Genomic DNA, 25,583 nt, shown 5'->3' with positions numbered 1-25,583 from the left:
GGAATGCCATCTGCCTCCTACCTGTGGACTAAGAGCATGTTGTATACTGCAGAGCCCCATTCTTCCCAGTTAAGACCCAATGCAGTGTCGCCTCCTGCCCTGATTTGAAGTCATAGTGAATCACTTCACTCCTTGCACTTGTCACTTTCTCATGTATTCTGGATAAAACTCAACTGTCCCTAACCTGTAAGTACACACGCAGTCATGTTAGTGATAATACCTGACTTTATTATCTTGGTAACTTTTGCCCTGGGAGCTCCAGGGCTGTCTTCCTGTGTCCAAGAATGAGTCCACACACCCTGGTGCTGCGGCTGTCCAGCCACCAATTTCTCTCCATCGCCTCTTCTCTCTCCACTTGAACTCAAAGCCGACAGCAAAATCCCTTCACACAGACCATCCGAACTCCAATCAGGTTGGCTGGCACAGTCTCAGTTTTCTCTCTAGATTGATAAGCTTGGGCTTTGCCACGTGTGTATCTTTTCGAAGAGACAGTGCTTTGCACTCCAGAGGTGCTAAATGGCTTGGGAACATAATTTTAAAACTGACAATTGGAATAAGCATCGGAGGAGGAAAGCCCGACCAGGGCTGGAGCTGAGCCGGCTGACACCACTAAGCGCTGAACCTGGCTCCAAGTTTCCTGGCAGCCACAGCCTAAAGGGGAACACCTGTTAGCCGGACGCCCTTATTTTCTTTGTCAGAAAGAAGAAGTAGGGCTGCCAGATGCTTTCCACAAAATCCTGGATGCACTCGATACATCCTACCATCAAGCTCAAATACCACCTTGCGAACCTGGGCGCCCAGCCACCCTTAAGGGATGGCAGGGGAGGGGTCTGGGAAGGGACCTCCTGTTGTCCCCCAGACTCTGGGCTATGGGCAGTTTCGTTCAATTCCGAGCGTCCTGGCAACACTTGGGGCCAGGAGGCTGTCAGCCTTTTCCTTTCTGCCCACACTTGGGAAGGAGGAGGAGGTGGTCCTCGGTGGCCTTTCCGTTCAGGCGGCCGGTGTGCTCGAAAAGGGGAGCCGTGCGCGGACCCCGCCGTCGCCGCCCCCCGGAGGTCTGCTCCGGGCCGGCGCGGTCCCCGCTCACGACCTCTTCCGTGGGCCTCGGGCGAGGACAGCCCCTGCAGCCGCTACGGCCACCGGGATCCAGGCCGGCCCCAACCCGCCGTCTGAGGCCTCGAGTGAGGGCGGGGTCTCCGGTGGGGGTGGGGCTTAGGGCCGCGGGGCGGGCGGGGCCTCGCGGGGCGGCTCAAGGGGCGGGGCCTCCGGCAGGCGGGGTTTCGGCGCGGGGAGGTGGTGGCAGCCGCCGCGGCGGCGGAGGGGAGGGGGGAGGAGGGAGGGGAAGAGAGGGGAGGGAGGGGAGGGAAGGGGGCGGCCGGCCGCGGGGAGGGAGTGAGTCACCTGACCGCTGCCCGCGCCGCCCGCCGGGCTCGCTCGCTGCCGTCAGTCGGGCCGCGCGGCGCCTCGGCTCTGGTGAGTGGCTCGGCGTTCCTCGCGTCCTTCCCGGGAGGGTCCGCGCGGCGGCACGCGGTCCGGGCTGCCCGCCTGTGAGGGGCCGCCCGCGGGCAGATCCGGGGAGGCGGGGAGGCGGGCGGCGGCCCTCTGGGCGGGGGGCGGCGGCGGCCCCTCTTCCTGGAAGTGGCCTCGGCCGCCGGAAGGGGCGACCTGCCTGCGCCCAGTGCTGCTAGCGCGCGGGCAGCGCTGTTGTTTACCGGCCCGCGCTGCACTTTCCCCCCGGGCCGGCGCGGTGGGCGCGGTGGGGCGGGGGGCGGGGAAGCGCCCGGGGCCGCCGGGCGGCCCTCCTAGCCGCGGCCCGCCCGGACTGTGACACATCAGCACCGCCCGCGCGGCCGGCCCGGGCTCCGTATTGTCCTCCCGCCCCCTCCCACCACTCTCAGCAGCCGCCGCGTCCCGCGAGCTGCTTGCCTCCGGTCTGCCTGGCCTGGGTGTCTGCGGCGCGTGGAGTCACGTTAAGAATGGCCGAGGTTGTGGCTGGAGCAGAAATGCCACCTTGCGGGGCAGGGTTGAGCCAAGATTGGTTTGGAGGACCGGACATCCCAGAGCTCCCTTTGTTGGAGTTTTGCCCACACGTTGTAATTAAGACTCCCACAGTGTGGTGAGGGTGGGTGCTGATTACCGAGACACCAGCTTTGTGCTTGTCTAATGGAATACGAGTGCCATTGCTTTCTCATTCTTGCGCGGCGGTTTTATGTCACTGAGTAGCATTGTGCGGAATGCCTTTGTGCAGTGAGCCTTCTGCGTTAAACTTGGGCTGATTAAGGTATAGTGTAGTAGTAATTGTGGAAGACGTGTGTGGGAAAAACAAGCTACTGTGCGATGCTTGAAGGAACAAAGGCTGTTTTGTAGGGATGCTTATCTATTTGGAGAACTGTATCAGTGTTGGGACTGTTACCCATGGTGGATGCCACTGCTGGGGCTTTGTTCATATACTTTAACGCTCTTTATATCCGGAGGCTTTGCATTTAGAGCAGTCCAGAAAGATCGGGGGGGGGGGGGCAGCGGACGTGTTGGTGACAGAGCACTTGAGCTCTTCACATGGTCAAGCAGAGAAATGGGAAGAGGTAGGCTGGCTTCTTCCTGGTCTTGGGTAGTGGTGCAAGGGCTGGGCTGGGTTGGGCTTGAAGGCACTTGCCACTTCTGTCTTTGGCTAAAGAAGCTGGGGAGAAGAGGACTCTTGGTGAGTCAGCTTGGAGTGGGATGGCTTTGGTTTAGTGATTGCATCGCATGGTGTGTTATTGTTGTTTAACATGGCTGGGTCTAGTGGTTTACCATTGTTCAATATGTTGGTTGGATAACAAGGTAGGGTGACTCCTTAAAAAAGTTGGTTTGCTGAGTCATTCACCCAGCCTGAGAGGTAATTAAGAACAGCTGGTGCAGATATGCTTATCACATGCCTCCACCATAAAAGGCCAAGGAGCGCTCAAGAGGGGTTGCTTCAGAGGGCTGAAGGGTTGTCTGTTTTGATACAGGTAATGAGTGGATGAAGTGCAAGAGCAGTCTTAGGAAGTGGCCAAGTGGTGCTGAGGTTGTGTTTAAACACAGAGTGGCCTCATGACCCACTGCCTGAGAATAAATTTGTGCTGGAGAGAGCTAAAACTGAGGAAGAAATTTACAGCTAGGAGTAATGTAATAACAGGATTGTCATAAAAATATTTACTACCTTTACCGTACTTAGTTTTTTGTTTCCCTCTTGTGGTTTTGTTGTTATGTGGTTTATACATTTCAAAAAGTGAACTTAATTTGTTCTTCATACAGACTTCTTTGTGAGAACACGGGAGACTTCCTCTTGGTTTTCACGGCCCTTGGCTTTTCATGCATACAGTAGTAGTTTCTGATGGCAGAGGCAAGGGTAAGGAGAATTGGCAGGTCACATTGGGTCAAGTCTAGAAAGAGCTGTCTAATGAAAGGTAAACCATATATATATATACATATATATATATATATATATATATATATATATACGTTTCATTCTCTTAATTATGGTGCTAGAGTGTATTTACATCTTAGATGACTACTTCTTTAAAAATGACCCAAGCTCACCAGCTAGCCCCCATTGTTAACAAAGTTAGGAATGGAAAATGTGGAAGTGGGGGGGTGGGGACTGGCCCTTACCTGTGGTCAAAGAATGACTAATTCTTATTGATGGTAATTCACTTAAAACAATTTATAAATGGAAAAGTGGTTAATTTTGTTCCTCTAAGTTTGGGACTATAGGAGATTAGAAATCATGAATTTTTTATAGGTATTAGGGTCTCTGAGGTGGGGTGCCAGATGATTCATTTGGAAGAAAATATTAAAACTTTGGTTTTTAAAATTTTAATTTTATGTAAAATAAGAAAGCTTCAAGATACAGATGAATAGTAGTACATACGTGTTATATAATGTGGGTACCTGCTCCTCTTTTCCTGTTGGGGAACATAAAGAATTTGTAAACCACAGCCAGTAACATTTTTTCAGCAATTGGAGTATTTTTTTAAACTTTCGATTTCCTCTTAAGAGCTAGCATTCTTTCAAAATGTTCTTAATATTCATTTAATTTTTATTGCATATGTAGTTCTATTCTTTTTATGCTGTACTTTAAAGATTCGAAGCTTGAATGTAAATTTATTACATTGTTGATATCAGGAATGGAAATTAAAAAATACAGAGCTGCTCTTTACATATGATACCATATATTTTGAATTTGGAGACAAGCCAGGTGGTTGGTTTGTTTAATGTGTATGATCTGAAGTGTAGTAATATGGAAAAGGGTGCACTGGGAGCACCTGAAGATAATTTACACATTGGAGTATGACTTGTATATAACAAATTCTTTTAAAAGTTATTTTGTTCTCTTACTCCTTGAAGTCATTTTTTTGGGGGGGCAAGTTTACATCTGCTTTAGTAAGGATTAATAAAGACTACATATTCAGCAAATCACTTGGGAAGTGGTTTTTCCCCCCTTAGGAGAATGTGTGTATGTAGAAAATCAACTTCTAAGTATGCTAAGATTCAGTTAAACTCATAGGCCATATGCCTTCTACACTCCTGTATTGTGAGAAATGATGTTTAGAATAATGATTGCAAAGTTCTGTAAAATGACTAGTTGTCAGAAATTCTCTTCACAGTATAGATGTCTCCAAGACTTGTTTTAGGAATCAGCTTCTTCCAATTTTCTGACTAATGTTCTGTTAATGGGAACATTGCTTTAACCTGAAAACTTGCATTTCATGAGGGTTCTGTTAAATGGAGGGTGTATTTTATGTGGTGGAATACATGACTTAGGAAATTTTTGATTTAAAAAAATACACCCAATAATCTACCAAAGCCCAAGGTATGGGTAAATTGAGCACTCTTTACCAGAATCCAGGCCCTTTGAAGAGAGTAAGCATTTCAGAACTGCAGATAAAATATAGACTTACACCACCATGATACCTGGACTTCTGGCTTTCTCCGTGGATAGCATTAACAGAACTGAAGTTGTAGGTTTGGTCAATGTGCAGCTTACAGAGAAGCAGTCAGCAAAGTGGTTCAGAGTGGGAGATCTGGAGCCAGACTGCCTCTGGTCAAGTTGTGGCTCTATTACTTACCCACTTTAAAGCCTTGGGCAAGTTGCTTCACCTAGGTGTGCCTCCTTTTCTCATCTGCAAAATGGGGATGATGATGATAGAATGTATATCCTAGAGACTATTTGGACATTAAGTGCATTAATATGTGTTAAGTGTTGGCTCCATCTTAAACATTAATGCATGTTAGGTGTTACTCTCTCTTCACAGTCAGGGAAGTGCTCAGTTACACAGCCACATTTTGCAGCTTCTTTGAACTGAATTGCAACCATTGATCACAGAGAAGACTGAAGAGAGCATGTGGATGTGCAACACGTTGCTGCTACTGGAAAAACAACTCCAGTGAACATTCTGATGTTAGAGCAACTCAAACACCCAACTTCTGAGGGCAGGGAACACAGAATATGGCTTTTTACTAAAAGGATCTAACCATCTCAGCAAAGGCCTGGAGGTGCTCATCACCAGTTAATTGAAATTGGCTTTTGAGGAAATAAAAACACTTTCCATTCTGCATCTAGTCTATTCTGTATGTGATAGTTGAGGACTCTGGTCTGGCAGGTTTAGTAACCTGTTCACTCTGTCCTTGCTTATTAATATCAGGGCAGACTCATTTCTTAGTTCTCATTCCCAAGCAGTGTTTGGGGAACATTTGGAAGGTAAATATACCTGCCGGTTACTTTTAAGTATTATATTTTCTTTAAATGACATGCCTACGCCAAGATAGAAAAATTAACCATAGTAAACAATGGGTATGTTTATCATATGGCTTCTTGTACCTCTAGGTCATTCAGAAAGGTTGTGTCAAACATTCTGACCATCCTTTAGGCTGGAGTGTGAGTTTCTTTTAATTTGTTTATGTATTTATGTATGTATATAATCTCAACACCCAATGTGGGGCTCGAACTCACAACGTGAAATCAAGAGTCACGTGCTCTTCCGACTGAGCCAGCCACTCTCCAGAGTGTGAGTTTCTTGATGATGAAGATACATATCTTCTGTTTTATCTCCCATGGAACACTGAATGTGCCTTGGCTGTGTTTGTTCTGCAAACTTTTGGTTGCTGCACTGGTGGGTATGGTATGGATTCATTTTAGTTCTGTGGTTTTCAAACTTGGGAATTTTTGAAAGAGTGAAGGAGAGAACATTATTTGCTGTACCTCTTAAGTTACATTAAATGTGTAAGTTGAAACTTTTTGATCATTTAAAATTCTGCTTTCTGTTTTCATTATTGATATGAGTATTGAGGAAGCAGCTGGATTTAAGTCATTCTTTTAGTTCATCTCCTGAGATAGAAAATTTGTCTTGTGACTTCTTTTTCACCTTGTAATTGACTTAGAATTGAATTGAGCAAAATGTAATTTGGGTTGTCCAGATGTTAGACCTCCTATGTATCTAATACTTTTCCTTCATATCCTCACTCCTCTAGAACAGATCCTTTGTTGTATTTAGGATCAGGGACAGTTTAGAGAATATTAATAGGGTAATAAAAATTGCCCCAAAGCCAACATAAGGAAGAAATAGGAGTTGCCAGGATCTTCGTTGTTAATGACTATTGTAGGAGCACAGTGGGCATGCTGTGAAGTTGGCAGGCTGCTGGTTCCTTTCTCAGTACTGGCACAATTTAGAAAATGTTACCTTAATGCAGTTGAACCTGTATGTAAATCGTGTTCTTTTAAAAGTAAATAATTTTCTTAATGCCTTAGGAAACTCATTCAAAAGAATATTTTTGTAATAAAGTATTATTCCCAGCTTCTATCTGATGAAGTTATTTCCACTTTTTTTGTTATTTCTTAGATTGGGTCAGAGTCATAGCGGACAGTTATACTCCGTTTCCCCATCCCCCATTAACGTGGAATTACACTAAAAAGTCTTTTATATAATGGACTCATTTTTCAATTTCTTTGTAGCCTAGACATCAACAATATCCTACCTGCATGGTAATAGACTAAATAGTGTGGTGAGGGAAATGTTTTGCCCCTCTCTATTGCCTTTTTTCCCCATTGATCTTTTTATTGACTTGTCTGCTTTCAGGATTCTAAGGGGGAAGTGTTTTTGGCCTAAGAGGTGAACTCTTAGGGTCCTGTTGAAGAAATGGGGATATGCACCCACTCAACTTCCTATTTACTGGTATCTTCATATGCCTAATGCCTTATTCCTCCTTTAAAGTGTGCCAGCATCTTTTGGAAGTCAGCTAAATCAATGAAGGAAATTATCCATTAGAGAGTTTGTTATAAAATATGTCTATAAAAGATTTATTAGTCTTTGAATAAATTTATGAGGTTATAATTATTAGGTTGTCATTTTGGAGTAAGTAGTTTTCAGTAAGATCAGTAATTTTATTAGTGTGTATTTTGCACTTAAATATTATTTTTCAAAAATGTAAAGTGGTTATCAAGTCTTGGCCCAAGACACTTTTCATTTTCAAAGAACCTAACGTTTCCTTATTTACTCTATTTTTCTGAGGAGTATTCCCAGCATGGCTCAGGGTTTTCCTACAGATAGGATTTATCACTTAATTAGAAGGAGAAGAAAAATATCCATTGACTTCTTAAATCATTTTTCCACATTAGTAAAAGACTTGAAGTAGAAAAGCATTTTGCCCAGCCGCATAGGGTTACATGCTTTCATTCCCAGCCTTTATCCAGAGAAATCAAAGGCAATGATAGATAGGGATGAGTCTCTAGCTACTATAACTTGGCCTATTTAATGGTCTCTTTGTGGTAAGGGACTGTCACAAGTCCTGTTCAAACTCTAGATAGATTTCTTTGGGTTTTTAAAAAATGTGTTTGGCCTCTCCTGGCATGTCTGTTGTCATTGGCCTGGTTTGTCGTCTCTTCCCCACCCCAGGAGAGTTGGGACACCTTTTCCTCCCTGGAGCAGGTTGGTGGCCGTGCATACCGTGGCAGAAGAACTCAGAGGCTAGCATTCCCTGCCTTTGCTTCTCAGGCCCTTGCCCTGTCCCTCCACTGAGTTAACTTTAAGCAGCTGTCTTATCTCCGGAGAGTAAAGAATAATTGTGTTTTTAAGTTTCAAGGCGCTTTGGTCTCTTATTTTCCTGTGCATTCTGCTCCTCTCCTCAAACTTAAACAGGAACACATAATCAGCTTTCGGTGTGTATAGATAGTAGGGTTGGTAAATTCATTTCAACATTTGTGGTATGCCTTTGTGTTATACCGGTATTGGGTTTACATTTGATTTATAAAACAAACATTTATGTCTTTATATGCCAGGAACTTCTGTAGATATTGGCAGTATAGAACTTTCTACAAGTTACTGTCTAATAGACAAACCATTGCTATAGCGTGTGTTACTTGCTGTAATAGCAACATGTAAAATGTGCCTGGGAACCTAGAATGTAAGAAACCGAAGTTTTAGGAAATCAGGAAGGCCTTAGGAATGTCAGTGATGAATGCATAGTTGAGCAGAGGAAACAGCTTGTTTTGACATCTCTTCTGAGAAGCTTAGCATTGAAGAAGAGTAGAGAAGAGAGATTTTAGTAGGGGGAAGTTGGGTCAGGAAGGGTGTGTGTTTGTGTATATATGTATTTAAAAAAAATGTCAGAGGGAAAAGGTTGAAGATGCAGGATGTGTCTTTTGTTCTTGGCTAGTTCCTATTATGGTTGCAAGATGGCCGCTACAAGTTCAAGTGTCATAAGTCGGTGACTAAGTTCCTTGGAAGAGGACCTTTTTTTTTTTCCCCCTGGGATGTCTCTTAAGTAAAACCTTTCCCAAAAGCCTCATAATACATGCCATCCTGACCCTCTCCTCTCTGTTCATGGGCTTACCATACCTAAATGAGTCAAGATCAAGGAAAATGAGACCATTGTGATTAGCTTAAATGGGTCATTATTCATCTTAGTTGGGACTGGGATCTGCTTCCCCAGAAACACAGGGCCTCAGGTAGAAAGTAGATTTGTGAACACAGTCAGGGTTTGGTTAGAAAATGAGGTGATGAATGGTGTTGGGTGATCAGTATCATCCTTGCCTACTACTTAAGCCATCTCTACACACAGACACATACTTCTGAGTAGAAAAAGAAATGTGGTTGTCTTTGGATTTGGAATTTTAGGTGACTTCCCCCCCCCTTATCTTATTATATTTCCTACCATGATCAAGTCTTAACCTTTACAGTCAGATTAAATAAATATTTTATTTAAAAATATTTAAAAATTTTAAAATGCCCATTTTACCAAAAAAAACCTATGAAGGAATATATTTCTTTCAGTACTCTAACAGTTCTAAAGTTCTCTGTCATTTCTTAATATTTTCAGGGAAAGAGAATATATAATTATATTTTGTAGCTTCTGATTGTACATATACCAGGAGAATCCCTCTCTCTCTTAATCTGCAGGGCATGTCCACCTTTGATATCTGTGGCTCTCCTGAGTGGTGAGGCTAGCTTGGCTTGAATAGAATGGTTGATTCGATAGAATGCCTGCTTGGATGGGCAGGATTCTTTGGAAACCAAACTCTTGAATTACAGGAGCATCTCGCTCTCTCTACACACACATTCCCCTAGTAGGAAGGAAAGTGGTCCCGTGGTCCGTTTATTTGTTATTCTTTTCGGACTTCAAGAATAAGGCCACTTAAAGTTTAAATAGCGTTCTTCATGCTATGTGAAAGGCAAATAAATAAGTACATAAACAGTGTTGTAAATTCACAAAGTAAAAATTAATTGCTAATAGTTTTTCCTATTTAATAATAACTAAGAGGCTGTGATATAGATGGTTAGGGTAGGGTTTTGAAATGGTATTAATTTTTTGGATAGAATTTAGAAAGACTATACTGCCAAAATAATTGCCTCAGGTAAAAAGCAATAGTTTTTACCTACTCAGTGTTCCTTAAATAATATTTGTACTGAGAAGTATTTCAGCTTTTTTTTTTATAGGCCTCATATTTACTTATTTGACAAAGTCTTGTAATTATTATATTTGGGAAAGTGGCTATGAGTGCTTAGGTGGAAAGTCTACAGCTTGGATGTCCCCATTTAGAAATGGTAATTTTGACTTCCAAGTTAACTTAATAAAATAACAAGAAAGGGATTTAAACATTTTAGTTTGCCTATGTATATTGAGATACTGTAGCACTGTGGTGGCTGTCAGGGATTAGTGTATCAGGTTGTTTTTAAATAAAGCATTACAGTTTCATACCCTACTTTAAAAAATTTCAGATTTGTGATTCATGCAATATTCTAATTGCTCCCCTATAATTGCTGCCTTATTTAATTAAAATTATTACTTAACTTTTTTAATCCTTTTTTTTTTTTTTAACTCAAATTTATTATGAGTTGGAGCAAGATGATGTTTAAGGTTGGGAATTTGAAGGCACTTTTTTGTTGTTTGTCTCCCCCACCCCCCCCAGTTACTTTGCATATTATATGTGTTAACTCTTAGACCTACAGAGTCATTTTGACCTTGATCTAGTTTTAGGACTTTCGCTTCCTCTAGGGAATCAGAAATAAATAATTTGGATCATGGTTATACTTTTTATAGTTTGAAAACAAAATGACCTATGAAGAATTTATAGTATTGCATTTGAATGTAGGACATGAACACTCAATACTCTGTATTGAAAATAAGTTTTAGTGAAATACCTCGTAGCATTCTGTCCTTGTATTTTCCATAGATAGTCGAGTATAACTACAGACTTTGACTTTAGTTCAGCATGGTTTAATGTTAGACTCCTTTTAATGATATATGAGACTGTTTATGTAATCCAAGAAGTGTTAATCAGAAATTAATTAACCAATATTGAATAATAGAAGGAAATTTGCTATTCCTGAATGCCCTTTTAGTCTAACACTGTTCTCATCACACACAGGGTACTTGAGGCATTCCCCTCTATTCCTTATTCTTCCATCTCTTTTCACCTTCACCCCCCCCGCCCCCCACCCCCGCCAAGAAAACCACACACACAGGTGCCACTGAGGTCGGTCATGCATGTGAGCTGAAGTGTACTATTCGGATTAGGGGGCAGAAGACCTCTCCAGCCTTTAAGTTACTGACCCCCCCTCAGGGTTTCAGTTTCTGCATCTGTAACAGAAGTCGGGGAGCGGGTCATATGGGATGAATGTGTTCTTTTAATTAGAAATGCTTTAGTTCTGTGCAACTAGCAATTATCTTGAGCAAACTTTCCAGTTTTAATGTTTTCTTTTTACCTTGTTGAGATCTTAGGTTTACTAAATTTTTATTCTTCCAAGATTTAGGAGTCTCTGCATTTTGTAACTTAATTCTTGGGTGTGTAGAACCTTTTAAAATACAGTTTTCTATTGGTCATTTGCATAATGATGGCAATAATAATGATAAAATATTAATGATCTTGTGCCAAACACTGTGCTATTAAATGCACCAAACCATTCGCTTCTTAGAGTAAGTGTTGCTGTTTTTCTTGTGGGAAACCTGAAGCATGAAGTCAGGTAGCTTACAGATCACACACCTGGTAATACTGGCAAAGCTCTAATTGTATCCTAGTACTGCTGTTCTTTCCAATATAATTCTGCTGGTAGTGTTAAAATAACCTAAACTGGCTTTTCTTTTGCATTTCATAATTCTGTGTGTTTGTTTAGCTCTTTATCCCCTTTAAAGTCCTTTGTGAGACAAAATAGGTTTAGGTTAGGAGCCTACCTACTTAAGTCTAATGGGTGCACATTTGCCCTTGTTTAAATAGCTAGACCTGACTTGATGGATCCTTCACCCTTATTTTCCAGTAACAGAGTTCTCTTTTTCCACATTAAATCATCCTTTATTTTAGAGTCCTGTACAGTTTTCTTTATTCTTTCGTGATTACTGTGAAGATATCAGTGGAGGCTACTGTGTTATAGAGTTGCCCATGAACTTCACACGAAGTGACAAACCAGTGCCACTGATGACTGGAGGAAATATCCATTATAAAAGAGGAAAAAGTATTTGGCATTCTTTGGAATTGACTCTTTGGGAGCCTTCAAGATAATTGAAATGTCAACTGCATTTTTAATGAAAACACGTTTCATTTATAGTTGTTGTCTATTTTAACATTTTTCTTTTTTAAATTTAAATTCAATTAGCCAACGTATAGTACATCATTAGTTTTTGATATAATGTTCAATGATTTATTAGTTGCGTATAACACCTAGTGCTCATCACATCACATGCCCTCCTTATTGCCCATCACTCAGTTACCCCATTCTCCCCCACCCCCCATCTCCCTTTCCGCAATGCTGTTTGTTTCCTGGAGTCAAAAGTCTTATATAGTTTGTCTCCCTCCCTTATTTCTTCCCCTTCAGTTTTCCCTCCCTTCCTCTATTGTCCTCTGCACTATTCCTTATGTTCCACGTATGAGTGAAACCATATGATAACTGTCTTTCTCTGATTGTCTTAATTCACTTAGCATAGTACCCTCCAATTCTAGCTATGTCAGTGTAAATGGTAGATATTCATCTTTTCTGATGGCTGAGTAATTATATATATGAACCACATCTTCTTTATCCATTCATTTTCTGATTATAAAGTAATATGTATTTATAGTTAAGAATTTGAATGCAGGAACAAATTACCTGGATGTAACCACTGTTAATATTTTGACATACATTCTAACTAGAGGTGGGGGAACCAAGGTTTCTTTTGGACGTGTTAAATGTGAGTATGAAGTTCAAGAGAGTTGTTGATATTAGACCAAATATAATTAAGAGAGAGTACAGTAGGTCCATGAGTGATCCTATCCTTGCTTTGGGTCTGAATGAGTTCATCTAGGAAATGTGTGCAGAGAAGAGGAGAGATCTGAGGACTAAGCCCTGGGCTCTCCAGCATTTAGAGATTTAGAAGAGGAGGATAATTCATCAAAGAAAATTGACAAATGGCTGCCAATAAGGTAGGAAATCAGGATTATGGTATCCTGGAAGCCAAGTGAAGAAAGGATTTCAGGGAGAGAATGATAAACCTGTTGAATGTTGCTGAGATGCTATATAAGAAGACTGAAAATTTGCCATTTAGCAGTGGTTTCCATAGAATGGAGGGGGAAAGGCCTGGTTTTAGTGGGCCCAAGTGAAATTGGGAAGAGAGGGAAGTGAAAATAGTGTGGATGTAAATGGCTTTTTAGGGGAGTTCTATGAAGGGGAGCAGAGAATTTTATTGTAGATGGAAGGGTATTGGGAGAAGAGCCATTAGAGTATGTTTTGTGTGATAATGCAAATGCTGTGTATTCATTTTTTTTTTTTTCTTGGTGAGACTGCAGAAATTTGTCGATTTTACTGGTCTTCTCAAAGCATCGGCTCATGGTTTCACTTATCAATTCTACCAAAAGCAAATGCAAAATTTTATTATGTGAGTAGTTTTCCTGGTGGAAATAAAATAAATTTCATCAGATTTTGTAAGGTTCTAGTGGTTTGGCAGTTCAACAGTTCGTTTCTTTAAAAGATACCCTCAATTTTTTTAAAGAATCTATATCAATTGGTATCGCCGTCAGTATAAAATACTAAACCGTATGTATAACATTGATCCCAAATAAGAAATCTTACTATATTTCTTTACCCTCCCTTCTCCTAGTTTTGTCAAAATAATGTAAAATGTTAGTTAAAGGTTGATTTTCCTCTTTATCAAATTTCTTTTCTATTTGGAAAATCTTCAAAAAATACAAGGCTCACAACCAAGTCATCAACAATTTAGACTTAACTAAATTTTAATATTTTTGTTTACTATTTAAATCTCTTTTAAGTTTATGTACTTAGTCAAAGTAATACTTGTTTTTGATTTAAAAAATACAGAAAGATTTATCATGAAGCCATCCCATCTTTTCACCCCATCCCACCCCTAATTCTGCTTCGTAGAGAATATTCATCTTTATCCATTTCTGCTATTTAATTTTTTGGAGTTACCTGTGTATCTCTAAGATGTTTAGACTTCAGTTTATTTATGAACCTAAGACATTGTTGACTTCCTTTTACTATGGGTATTGATTTTGTTGCTTCTATCATCACCTGTATTTATACCCACCTGTATTTATAATCTTATTTCATTTCTGTTTTTGATCACCTCCACAGCCCCAAAATTTATTTTATTTTTTTAATTTGGCCTCATTAATCTAAGGAAGTACCTTTTTTTTTTTTGAAGTATCTTTTGAGTCAACATTATGTCAGATAGAAATACCAGTTTTCCTTTCAGTTCTCTCTGATTCCATCTCCCAGCCTGTTCATTTTACTTTCATTTTGTCGAGATTAATAATGTCTATATCCCATTTTATAGCTGTAATTAAGTCTTCCATTATTTGTCTATTCTGAAAGTTGAAACCAATTAACAGTGTCCATATTATTATACCTGTGTCAATACTGGGCCTTGGAAAGCTAAGTAGTGTGCTATTACACTTCTTTAACTAGAGTTTCAGTGTCGCCTTATGCCACTCAAAAAAACCTTTCTAGCATCAGATTCAAATAATAGCTAACAGTTAATTATTGAGCATTCATTATGTGCCAGGCACAGTTCTGAAAACATTATGTATTATTTCATTTGATCCTCCTAACAGAAAGTAGTATTCTTGTCCCTACTTTACCAAAAAATAAAGGAAATGTCAGAGAGATATAAAGTACCTTGCTTCGCTGGCAGGGTTTGTCATCAAACTATAAAATGCTCTTCTGCGCTGCCCACCCTAGTGATCTCTAGAGCACGTAGGCGCTGTTTGTGTGGTTCTGACCGTGCCCTCTGATAACTCCTCTGTGCCCTTCTTATCTACAGCCCCTGGTTTTGGGATCCTAGGATGTCTTGGGTGAATACTTAGAAAGTGGTGTAGGAATGAAGCGTGCCCTCAGAGGAGGCTGAGTGAGTTTGGGAGTTTCACTCTTTGAGGAATTTTGGGGAATTTTCACTCTGCTTTTTCTCCCTTTGAATTTCTTATATGAGCCCTAAGTTAACTGGGGTAGTAACTACTACACCTCCTTTCTGCCCATCAATTGCTCATCTTAGAAAACCTACAGTTAACATAATATTTAATTGGTGAAATATCAAAAACTTACTTTATAAGGGAATAAGGCAAGAATGCCGGCTCTCACCACTGTCACTATTCAGTTATTGCAATAAGGGAAGAAAGAGAAGTAAGTGTAAAGATGAGAAAGAAGTAAAACTGTCTCTGTTTGCATATGACATGATTATGTACCTGGAGAATCCTAAGGAATCTGCAAAGCAACTATAAGACCTAATAAGTGAATTAATAAGTAAGATTGCAGAATTCAAGGTTAATATTTCAATATTTAAAAAAATTGATTTTATGTTTACATTGTAGCAGCAGAAAACCAGAAAATGAAGTTTAACAAACAAATTCACTTATAGTAACTACAAAAAAACCCCACATAAACTAGTTAGGAATAAATTTAACAAAAGATGTGCAAGACCTCTTTACTAAAAATACTGGAATAATGTCGCTGAAAGAAGATCTAAGTAAATGGGAAGATTTGCCATATAGGTGCATGAGAAGACTCAATTTAGATTTTGGTTCTCCCCAAATGGGTATATAGGATCACTGCAATCCTAATAAAAATTCTACTGGCTTTTACAACTCAATAAGAAAACAGCCCAGTAAACATGAGCAGAAAAATTGAACAGATATTTCACAGAAGAAGATATACAAATGGCCAATAAGCACATAAAAAAATGCTCAACATCAGTGGCCATCAGGAAATGCAAATTAAAACCATAGTGGGATACCACGGTACATTTATTAGGGTAGCTAAGATTAAAAAGACTGAATACCAAGGATTGCTGAGAATGTGAAGCAGCTGGACTTGTTATACACTGCTGGTAGCAGTCCAAAATGATACAATTGCTTTGGAAAACTCTTCAGTAATTTCTGAAAAGTTAAACATAAACCTACCGTATCACTCAGCTCTTCTACCCCTAGGTATTTATTTACCCAAGAGAAATGAAGTATATGTCCATCTGGATGTTCACAGAAGCTTTATGACAGTAGTCCCAAACTGGAAGCAATGCAGTTGTGTCCATCTTTGTTAGAATAGTCCATCAGTAGTTAAATGGATACACAAATAGTGATAGAGTGATACGAGGGAATATTATTCAGCAATAGAGAACATCTGATGTATGCAGTATGAATGTCATTAAGCTGAATGAAAGAAGCCTGAAGCTAGAGGACATAATGTGTGATTTCATTTATATAAAAATCATAGAAAATGCATGCTAATCTACAGTGACATCAAGCAAAGCATTGGTTACCTGGAGCTAGGGCAACAGGGAAGGAGAGACCAAAAAGGAGATGTGGAATTTTGAGTCATGAAATTTCTACATCTTTTTAAAAAATTTCTATATCTTGATCTTGGCTTCATGCACAGTATGCAAGTGTCAAAACTCATTGAATTGTGTACTTTAAATAGTGCAGTTCTGTGTAAATCATACTTCAGTGTTGTTACAGAAAGTAGTGACTGACAAGTGCATGATAAAAAATATGTATTCAGTAAATTAGTTTTATTGGTGTGGGCCAGTTCTAGTTGCTAGTTCATATTTTATAACATGATCTAATTCAGTTGAGATATAACAATCCTATTAAGGATCAAGTAGCTGCCAAATATGTTAAGCAAATAAAAGACTCCTTTGTTTCTTAAATTCTTTTCAGTTGAGAAGGTATAATAGTGGAATCCGTTATTCTTGTTTTGGTTCTTGAGCTCGGGTTTCCTATGTTCCTTCTTTTTTTTCGTCCTTTATTCCCTTCCAGGCTATCTTAAACGTGGTACCCAGAATTATCAAAGTTGGATTTGTTGACTTGGGAAGTAAAAAACCTTTTGTTTCTGACCTCTTAGTTGGTGAGTCTGTAAATAAGGTCTTCAGACTTCTCTAACCATTCAGACTTCTCCCCTTTGTGTTTAGCTTTATCATTTCAGATATGGAATTAGACCAAGTAAATATAATAAAAGATCCATGATTAAATGCATAATTTTTAATATGAGGAAGAATAAGTGGAAAAAAGTCCAACTTTCCCTGTATGGAAGCAGGGAATGAACCATGAGCTGCAAAAATTGTAATGATTTGCTCACCTTCTCCATTCCCCACATCTCATTTTAAAAAAGATGTGGCATTTTTCGTCACATAGTTTTAACATAGATTTCCAAGTCATATTCCCATACGTTGTTGTAAAAGTCCTCTAAAAACAATGTCCTTGTTTTTGGTGCTTTTAAGGTCTTCTGCTACTTAATTTATATTTTTGTTTTGTTTTCTATTTTCACTCAGCTTTTTTGATCTATACATTTATGTACCTCATCTAGTCATACTTAGGATTTTTTCATAAGAGGAATGGATTTAGAAAATGTGATTCTCAGATTTTTTTTTAATATTTACTTATTTGACAGACAGAGACAGCGAGAGAGGGAACACAAGCAGGGGCAGTGAGAGAGGGAGAAGCAGGCTTCCTGCTGAGCAGGGAGCCCGATGTGGGGTTTGATCCCAGGACTCTGGGATCATGACCTGAGCCGAAGGCAGACACTTAATGACTGAGCCCCCAGGCACCCTCAGATATGATGTTTAAACAAGTATGATATTTAAGATCTGCAGAAACTTAAAGAAAATAGCAAATCTTGGTCACTGAGTTATTCTTCCTGGCTCTTCCTGGCAGGTGATTCAGGTCTGAGAATATAGGGAAGAATGTAGACTTAAATTATTGTCTCTGATTTAAATTCCCACAGACTTTTTGATGTTAAGGTTCTTTCAAGATTGGCAATAGTAGCAAGAAAAGCCCTTCTTTTTATTTTATTTTATTTTATTTATTTATTCATTTAATCACCATACATTACATCATTAGTTTTTGATGTAGTGTTTCATGATTCATTGTTTGCATATAACGCCCAGTGCTCCATGCAGAACGTGCTCTCCTTAATACCCATCACCAGGCTAACCCATCCCCCCACCCCCCTCCCCTCCAGAACCCTCAGTTTGTTTCTCATAGTCCATAGTCTCTCATGGTTCGTCTCCCCCTCCGATTTCCCCCCTTCATTTTCCCTTCCTACTATCTTCTTTTTTTCAACATATAATGTATTATTTGTTTCAGAGGTACAGATCTGTGATTCAACAGTCTTACACAATTCACAGCGCTCACCATAGCACATACACTCCCCAATGTCTATCACCCAGCCGCCCCATCCCTCCCACCCCCACCACTCCAGCAACCCTCAGTTCGTTTCCTGAGATTAAGAATTCCTCATATCAGTGAGGTCATATGATACATGTCTTTCTCTGATTGCTTATTTCGCTCAGCATAGTACCCTCCAGTTCCATCCATGTCATTGCAAATAAGCCCTTTTTAAAAAGACACTTTTCCATGAGCATCTCTACCTTATATTAAAAACAAACTTACTTATGTATTTATTTATGCTTTTATATAAATATATATACAGACTCAGAAAGGAAAGACAAAGAAAGGTGTACACACACGATATTGTTGGGTCTTTGCCATCTACTTGAACAGTAGAAGATAAGGTGCACCTAACTTCAGAAGAACACTCAAACTCTGGGTATCTTGGGTAAATTGTAACAGAAACTGGCTTAGGGGAGCTTGAAGCTTAGGAGGGAGCCGAGAAGGATGGTGTGCTAAGAGGAATTTTCCTGTCTTCTGAGCCATTGAAGACCCTGACCTGAAATTGAGTGAGGCAAAGTAATTGACAGGGTGATGGAGTTGGTGGTGGGCAGAAGCAATAAGGAGGAAAAGGTAGACATACCGAATGGCCACTAGAGAGAAGGGGAAGGCAGTTCTAAGGAATTCTTCCAGGCTGCAGATGGAGAGTATTGCTTTTATATAAAGGCCAGCTCAGTTGCCCATTGTGCCATATTGGATGTCCAACTTACGCCCATCTACACACACAGACACACGCGCGTGGACGCACGCACACACACACACACCCCCCCTTGGCTAACAGAACTATTTTGGAAATCATTGTTTTCATTAATTGAATATTACAGTTAAATGAGAATTGACAGGAAGTAGTTTTTGTTTGAAGACTTATTGCAAATAAATACATTTAGGAATGTTCACATTCCTTTGTAAATTGGTTATAATGATCATTGTCATCTCTTTTGTCCCAAGGCATCATTTTCATTTTGAACATCTATAGGTTATGTTCTTGAATGTAGGGACTGCCTTTTCTGTTTTCATGCACTAAATCTGTTGGGTAGCTCAGGTATACACTTGTAGAAAGGACATTTGTCATTGTTCGGTGAAGATAAAGGATGTTTGGATGATAGTTTTTTTCTTTTAAGTGATTCCTTGGTGTTAGATTATTTTGTGTGCCCTTCTACATTGATAATTAAAACAAACCAAAGTTCTGTGAGACTTGAGGGAAACAAAATTCCAGCTGTTGTATGTGTGGAACTTCATCCTCATAGTTACTTTCTGAATTTTTATTATGAAGCATTGTACTTGGCCCATGATCAGATATTCATCTTAGGCTCTTAAAAGTTTTCTTTTTTTAAAGTAAATTATCCTTTAAGTTATGAAAATGTGATGAAGCCATAGCATCTTGTTTATTTTCTTTATTGTTTTGAAAGCAAAAACATCAAATGGTAACTATGAAAACTAAATTGTATATGTTGAGTAGAGAACAGAAGTTATTTCCAAATCGAAGTACAGGAAGCTTTAAAATGCTTGTTCATCCTTTATCAGCATTACTGAATGAATCAGCAAGTTACAAAGGTCAGCAAACCTTTATTTTGAATTACAACAATAGCATATATTTCCAAGAATATAGAAAAATTCAGGTGTAATGTAGGAATCTAAATTTGGTGTTGATAAGAGAATTTTAAATCTGGAAGGTTCCTTGGGTGGTGGTGTATTTTACCTTTTAGGTTTGAGAAATGTTAGAAGGTCACTGACAAGATGTTAGAAGGATGTGTGCCAGTCTTTAGTCATTATGTTATTGGGTGAAAATGGATAAGTGACCACTTAGATGGTTTTCAGAATTAGGAAAATTGATTTTCACATTAACTTTCGGTAGTACCCCATGCTGATGAGGCCAAGGTCATGGTGTCTTTGTTCATGCAAGTCAGTTGTACTGGCTTTGTTTATAGTTGCCAAGTCTTGTTCTTCTTTGGCCAGTTGTCTTGCAGATATGTTTTTGGCTCTCAGAGGTAGGCTCCCTTTTGCTGCTCCTGACTCTGGGAAAGCTATCCAAGGACTTTCCTCTGAGTGCTTGGCTTAGTGGCATTGTTCCTATATATACCAGAATAGCTGATTGCACTGTTTGGAAGAAAATGTAGATGATCTACATTTTGGATTTGTAGTAAGTATGTGAAGTCATTCATTCAGAAGCAAGTTCCTGCATTGAGTCAGGTACGGTTATGTTATGTGCTTGAGTTATGGCAGAAAACAAGTCAGATGAGATTTTGACATTTAAGCTGAGACCTAAGAGGTGAGTAGTTGGTCAGCTGAGGAGTAGAAGTACAGTTAGCAGGCACAGTGTGTTCAACATCCCTGAGGTCGAGAGGAGCTTGGTTCCCTGGGGCAGGAAGGAAGGATGGTGAGGCTAGAGAATAGCAAGAGAGGGAGACAAAAGCTCAAGGCTGGATTAATGCAGGTCTGGAGGATAGGCTAAAGATTTAGAATTGATCATAAGAAATTTGGAAGACAGTGTTGGGTTTCGGCAAGGGAGAAATCACTTTGATATGGGAGAATAATTTGGAGGGGATCTAGAGGGGCTTGAGGGGGATGAAGCTTTTGTTATTATTATAATTATTAAGAGCAGCTGATATTTCCTGTTTGTTTGCTATAGGCCAGGCACTATTCTAACCCATTTACCCTCATTGTCCATGTATACCTCATGACAATCCAGTGAGGTGCTGTTGTTACCCTTATTTTACAGGTGAGGAAACCAAGACCTGGCAAGGTTAAGCAGCTTGCCCAAAGGTCATATAGCTAGGTAATGGCAGAGCTGGGATTTGAACCTAGGATAGTGTGTGATTCTAGACCCTGTGTGTTAGCCACTGGGCTGTTTTCCATGCGTGAGGTGATGGTCCATTAGTGGCTCTTGAAATTGAGTGAATCACAACTGGAATTTTTTTTTTTTTTAAATAGAACAGAGTAGAAATTAGAATACTTTGCACTAGTAAGGATAGAATATTGATATGTGAAACCTAGTTTCACTTTTTATTTAATATATTTGTACATGGGTATGCTTAGAAGCCATTACAAAAGGCTGAGCAGCATTTGCCTGGACAAGAGCCAGTGACATCTTAGACCAGAATTGTGGCAGGGCAGACGGAGAGGAGTGGTCACAGTGTGTAGAGGCGGAGGTAGCAGGTCCCAATGAGAGGTTGCATGCAGGGGCTGGAGGAGGTGTCGCGATGGGTCCCAGGGCTCCGGTGCGGGGAGCAAGATGAGTCATGGCATCCATATGCTCAGTCCACTTGAGTGAGACACTTCTTGGGTCCTCTTGAGTGGCTGTTTGTTGTACTACCTGGGTCTCTGGCTTCTCTCAGCTGCAGCTGGGGCTTGAGGTTGGCATGTCACCCAAATCTGTATCTCACAGCAAATCTGTAAGCTGGCTGTGAACTTACGGTCTGTCACCCCAAATGCCTAAACTGGAGGGCTGAGCCAAGAATAAGTTCTTTCTGGAATTCGAGATGAGTAGTGAGGATACACATGTGGGCTGACGGCAGCTCTAAAGTGAAGGTATGGGAACTGTTTTTGCTGTAGTTTCCTTGAGTACTTTTAGGTTGCAGTGTTGAAGAGTCCAGAGTCCTCTTTTTGAAGTTCAGGTCCAGTTCATTTGCTCCTGGTGCCCTGGGAGGCCCATTTCCCTATTATCATGCACAACCTTTTAGTAATACCTGGCTCCCCACAGTCCTGCAGTGACTTTTTATACTGTGTGTTCAGCAGCTACTAACCGGAGACAAATATGGAGTAGCCGGGTGCTTGGTACAAATCCTCATTCTTCGTCTTACTGGTTTTTTAACCACGGCCAAGATACTTCTTACTGAGCCTCAGTTTCCTTATCTGTAAGGTTGGGATGATATAAGAGCATCCATGTCATGGGGCTGTGGTGAAGAGTAGGTGAGATAAGCTGTGTCAGCACCTCAGGTCAGTGCCTCATACAGAATAATAGCTTAATGGATATTTGCTGTTAGTTGTTAGTGTTTTTTAGGATAGTTTCTCGAGAGACTTAAGCATATTTATGAGCAAAGTCTAATGGGAAGAAGCTAGCATAGAGAGTTTGGACATACGTGAGAAGAGAGTGTTAAGAGAAGGTCCTGGATTCCAGAGAAGCAAGGATGGTATGAGGTCAAGAGCAGACATTGAGGACTGTTTTCAATAGGAGAGGGAACCTGTGGAGGTGGTGTGGGGAGGTAATATATTCTGAGATTGGATAACTTGTGAGAAAAGTGGGCTACTTGGAAGGCTGTTGGGGAGAACAGGGTATCAGGGCACACAAAAGAACTGATGAACAGTGCTGAGACCATGAATTCATAGTGACACCAGCCTATGTGTTTTTATAGTTTTGCCTGGCTATGCGGTGTTTGGCAGAATGAAGAGATGTTAAAGTAAGATTAGTCTAGTTTTAAGGGTTTGCAGGGCAGATGCCAGAAAAGAATAAAGAGACTGAGGACTTGGGTGCAGGGACAGAGAAAGGTAAGCTTTTGAGTCTGGCTTGGCTGGGGAAGGTGTACATAGTCTTAGAGAAAAGTGGAGGGCAGAGTGGTGTGTGGTACCACATAGACAGGGTACATGATCTCTTTGAATGATAGTTTCTTACTATTCCTAACATTAATTCCGTGTGTTGGTAACTGAAATATTAAGACAAATTGCTAAAGGGAATTTACTACTCCTTCGAATGGGCACAACCCAAAAGTTAAGTTAGTTCTAGTACGTAATTTTGAAGTTGCCATGATTTTATGTGGTGTGCTGAATCAGTGAATGATAGGTTGTGAGCCTTAACGTAGGGTAGAGTTTAGCCACATAATGAGACATTTTATTTTCATTGACTCCTTCTGAGGAACTTAACATTTTAGGTATATTGAGCACTTCAAAGATAAACACATAAGTAGGATAGAATTTATAAATGCATTTCATGTTTTTGTGACTAAAACAGCCTGTCTTTGAGGCAGAAGTCACCCGTGATCTGGGCCTGGTGTGCCTGAACTTTAGTAGTCCTCTTGTCTCCTTTCATTTTTGTTTGGAGTGTAACGAATCTGGAAACAATAACATTTATTTAGTCACTGAACTTTTGAGGACCTTCTTGTTTCAGGCAGTGAGTTAGTTCAGAAGAACAAAAGTGAATGACAGGGATGATACCTGTGAGGAGTTTCTCAGCGTGATCATCATGCCACAGAGGGGTATGCACACACTCCTTGGGGGTGCTCACCACTGGCCATTATACTCTGAAAGAAAATACTAGAACTTCTCTTTTAATTTCCTAGTCTCTGTGTGTTTTATAATAAGTAATATATAAGAATAGTACATGATTGAAATATGTAGACATACATATATTGTGGCTATCCTTCTTGCTAGTCATTTATATATGATCAAAAATGGCATTTATTATGTATAATATTTAAAACATATTTAAAATATGGTATATTTAAAAATATATACACATTTTTGATATATTTAAACATTTTGAGAAAACTAAGAGTTTCTGTGTATGATAAAGTATGTTCTTAATGATCAAATAGTTGTACTTGTTGCCTCTGTTTTGTAGAGTAAAGCAAGACTTGTTCTATAAAAAGACTCGTTAAGATCTGGCTTGACAGATTTGAGTCTTTTTCTCAAGTCATTTTCTTATGTTGGAGGACCTTTCCTTATGTAGAATGTGTCCCTTACTACAAAGCACCAAAGCCTCCTACCAGCTGTCAAATGTTGGGGAAGGGGGCATGGAGAATGGTGGAATGCCATCTGCCTGTTCTACTGTCAGTCCCCGCCCAGGGGTGACCTCTGGGGAACTACGCACACACGCCCATTAATGTCATGAAGCAACAGGGTTAGGATGCCACCCAGAAATTTCCCTGACCCAGTCTGTTCACTCATTGGAGGTGTTTTCTCAGGGTGAAATGTCTTACTTTCAGAGAGTTATGAAATCCTTGGTTCAAAAAGTTCTTGTCTCCCTCATCCTGAGATCCTTTTTCCTAAAATTAGGAAACCTAACTAAAAATGGCTGTGAAGAACCTATTTTATTTTATTTTATTTTTTTTAAAGATTTTATTTATTTGACAGAGACACAGCGAGAGAGGGAACACAAGCGGGGGAGTGGGAGAGGGAGAAGCAGGCTTCCTGTGGAGCAGGGAGCCCGATGCGGGGCTCGATCCCAGGACCCTGGGGCCATGGCCTGAGCCGAAGGCAGACGCTTAACGACTGAGCCACCCAGGCGCCCCAAGAACCTATTTTAAATGAAATAAATTAATAAATGTGTCTAGGTTCTCTAGAGACTTTCGTTTTCATTTTTGTTTTTGTGATGAATATTTTAAGTTATATTTGACACTGTCGTTTTAAAAAATATTTTTAACAAGACTTTATCCCAGTGAAATCTTGCATGTGTTTTTGCAGGTTTGATGACGACTAGAAGCATGCTTTCACTGAACTTCCCGACACCATTTGTTACGCAGAATGTCTCTGAGTGAGAACGCGGTTTTTGCCTATGAATCTTCGGTGCACAGCACCAATGTCTTGCTCAGCCTCAACGACCAGCGGAAGAAGGACGTGCTGTGTGATGTCACTGTCCTCGTGGAGGGCCAGCGGTTCCGCGCCCACCGGTCTGTGTTGGCGGCATGCAGCAGTTACCTCTACTCGAGAATCGTAGGCCAGGCCGATGCAGAGCTTAACATTACTCTACCAGAAGAGGTGGGAGAGAGGTCCATGGTTCTGGAAGTCACCCTACTTTTAATTTAATTGAACCTAATTAAATCTCTTTATGGTTTATAAAGTTAAAAATAAAACCATGTCCTTCTTGTCATGAGGCTGAGGAGCAATTCCCAGGTTCTGCAACAACTCATTTCTTTAACTTTTTTCATGGAAATTATGACATTTTACATGTAGAATTGTTAGTTTGGGATGTTAGTTAACAATAGTTATTGAGCAGTTGAATAACTTGACCCACTGTTATATTACCCCTTTTTTTTTTTTTTTTTTTAAAGAGAGAGAGCATGTGCATAGGGGAGGAGCAAAGGGAGAGGGAGAAAGAGAATCTTAAGCAGGCTCCATGCCCAGAGTGGAGCCCAAGGTGGGGATTGATCTCAGGATCCTGAGATCATGACCTGAGCTGAAATGAAGAGTCGGTCACTTAACTGATTGAGCCACCCAGGCGGCCCTCTGTTACTTTCTGATAAATGACCAAAGCAGGGCACAGCCAGTGGATTGTAGACATTGGGAGAAGTCATGCTCAGAGTCATGGCTATAGTATGTCACATTCTCTCCCTTTGGACCTTTTCCTGTGATGTGGGAAACTGAGTGGGTTTAGGGTTCTAAAAATCATCCATTTTTCTAAGACACTGGCTCATGGAAAGTAGGTACTCCATAAGTGTTCTATTGCCCCTTTCTTCTTTCTTGATATTGTTTCTGTGCATTGGTAAACAAA

At 40.3% G+C, this 25,583-nt stretch overlaps 1 protein-coding gene across 5 annotated transcripts in view; it reads left to right on the top strand.

Annotated features, from left to right (window-relative positions):
* Positions 1 to 1,376: 1,376 nt before the first annotated feature.
* The window catches only part of BACH1 (BTB domain and CNC homolog 1), an 85,414-nt gene continuing 61,207 nt past the window's right edge, over positions 1,377 to 25,583 (top strand). For 4 of the 5 annotated variants that reach the window (XM_078054470.1, XM_078054428.1, XM_078054502.1 and 1 more), the window contains exons 1-2: positions 1,377 to 1,473; positions 24,557 to 24,850. In XM_078054470.1, coding sequence (XP_077910596.1) covers positions 24,617 to 24,850 — 234 coding nt within the window. In that variant the 5' untranslated portion in view covers positions 1,377 to 1,473; positions 24,557 to 24,616. Of the gene's footprint in view, positions 1,474 to 23,245; positions 23,350 to 24,556; positions 24,851 to 25,583 lie in introns of those variants that run through there. The other variant, XM_078054419.1, reaches the window with a different exon arrangement.

The sequence above is a fragment of the Halichoerus grypus genome, chromosome 1, assembly GCF_964656455.1.
Source record: "Halichoerus grypus chromosome 1, mHalGry1.hap1.1, whole genome shotgun sequence".
In the NCBI taxonomy this organism is placed as follows: domain Eukaryota; kingdom Metazoa; phylum Chordata; class Mammalia; order Carnivora; family Phocidae; genus Halichoerus; species Halichoerus grypus.
This window is presented reverse-complemented; position numbering and strand designations above follow the sequence as displayed.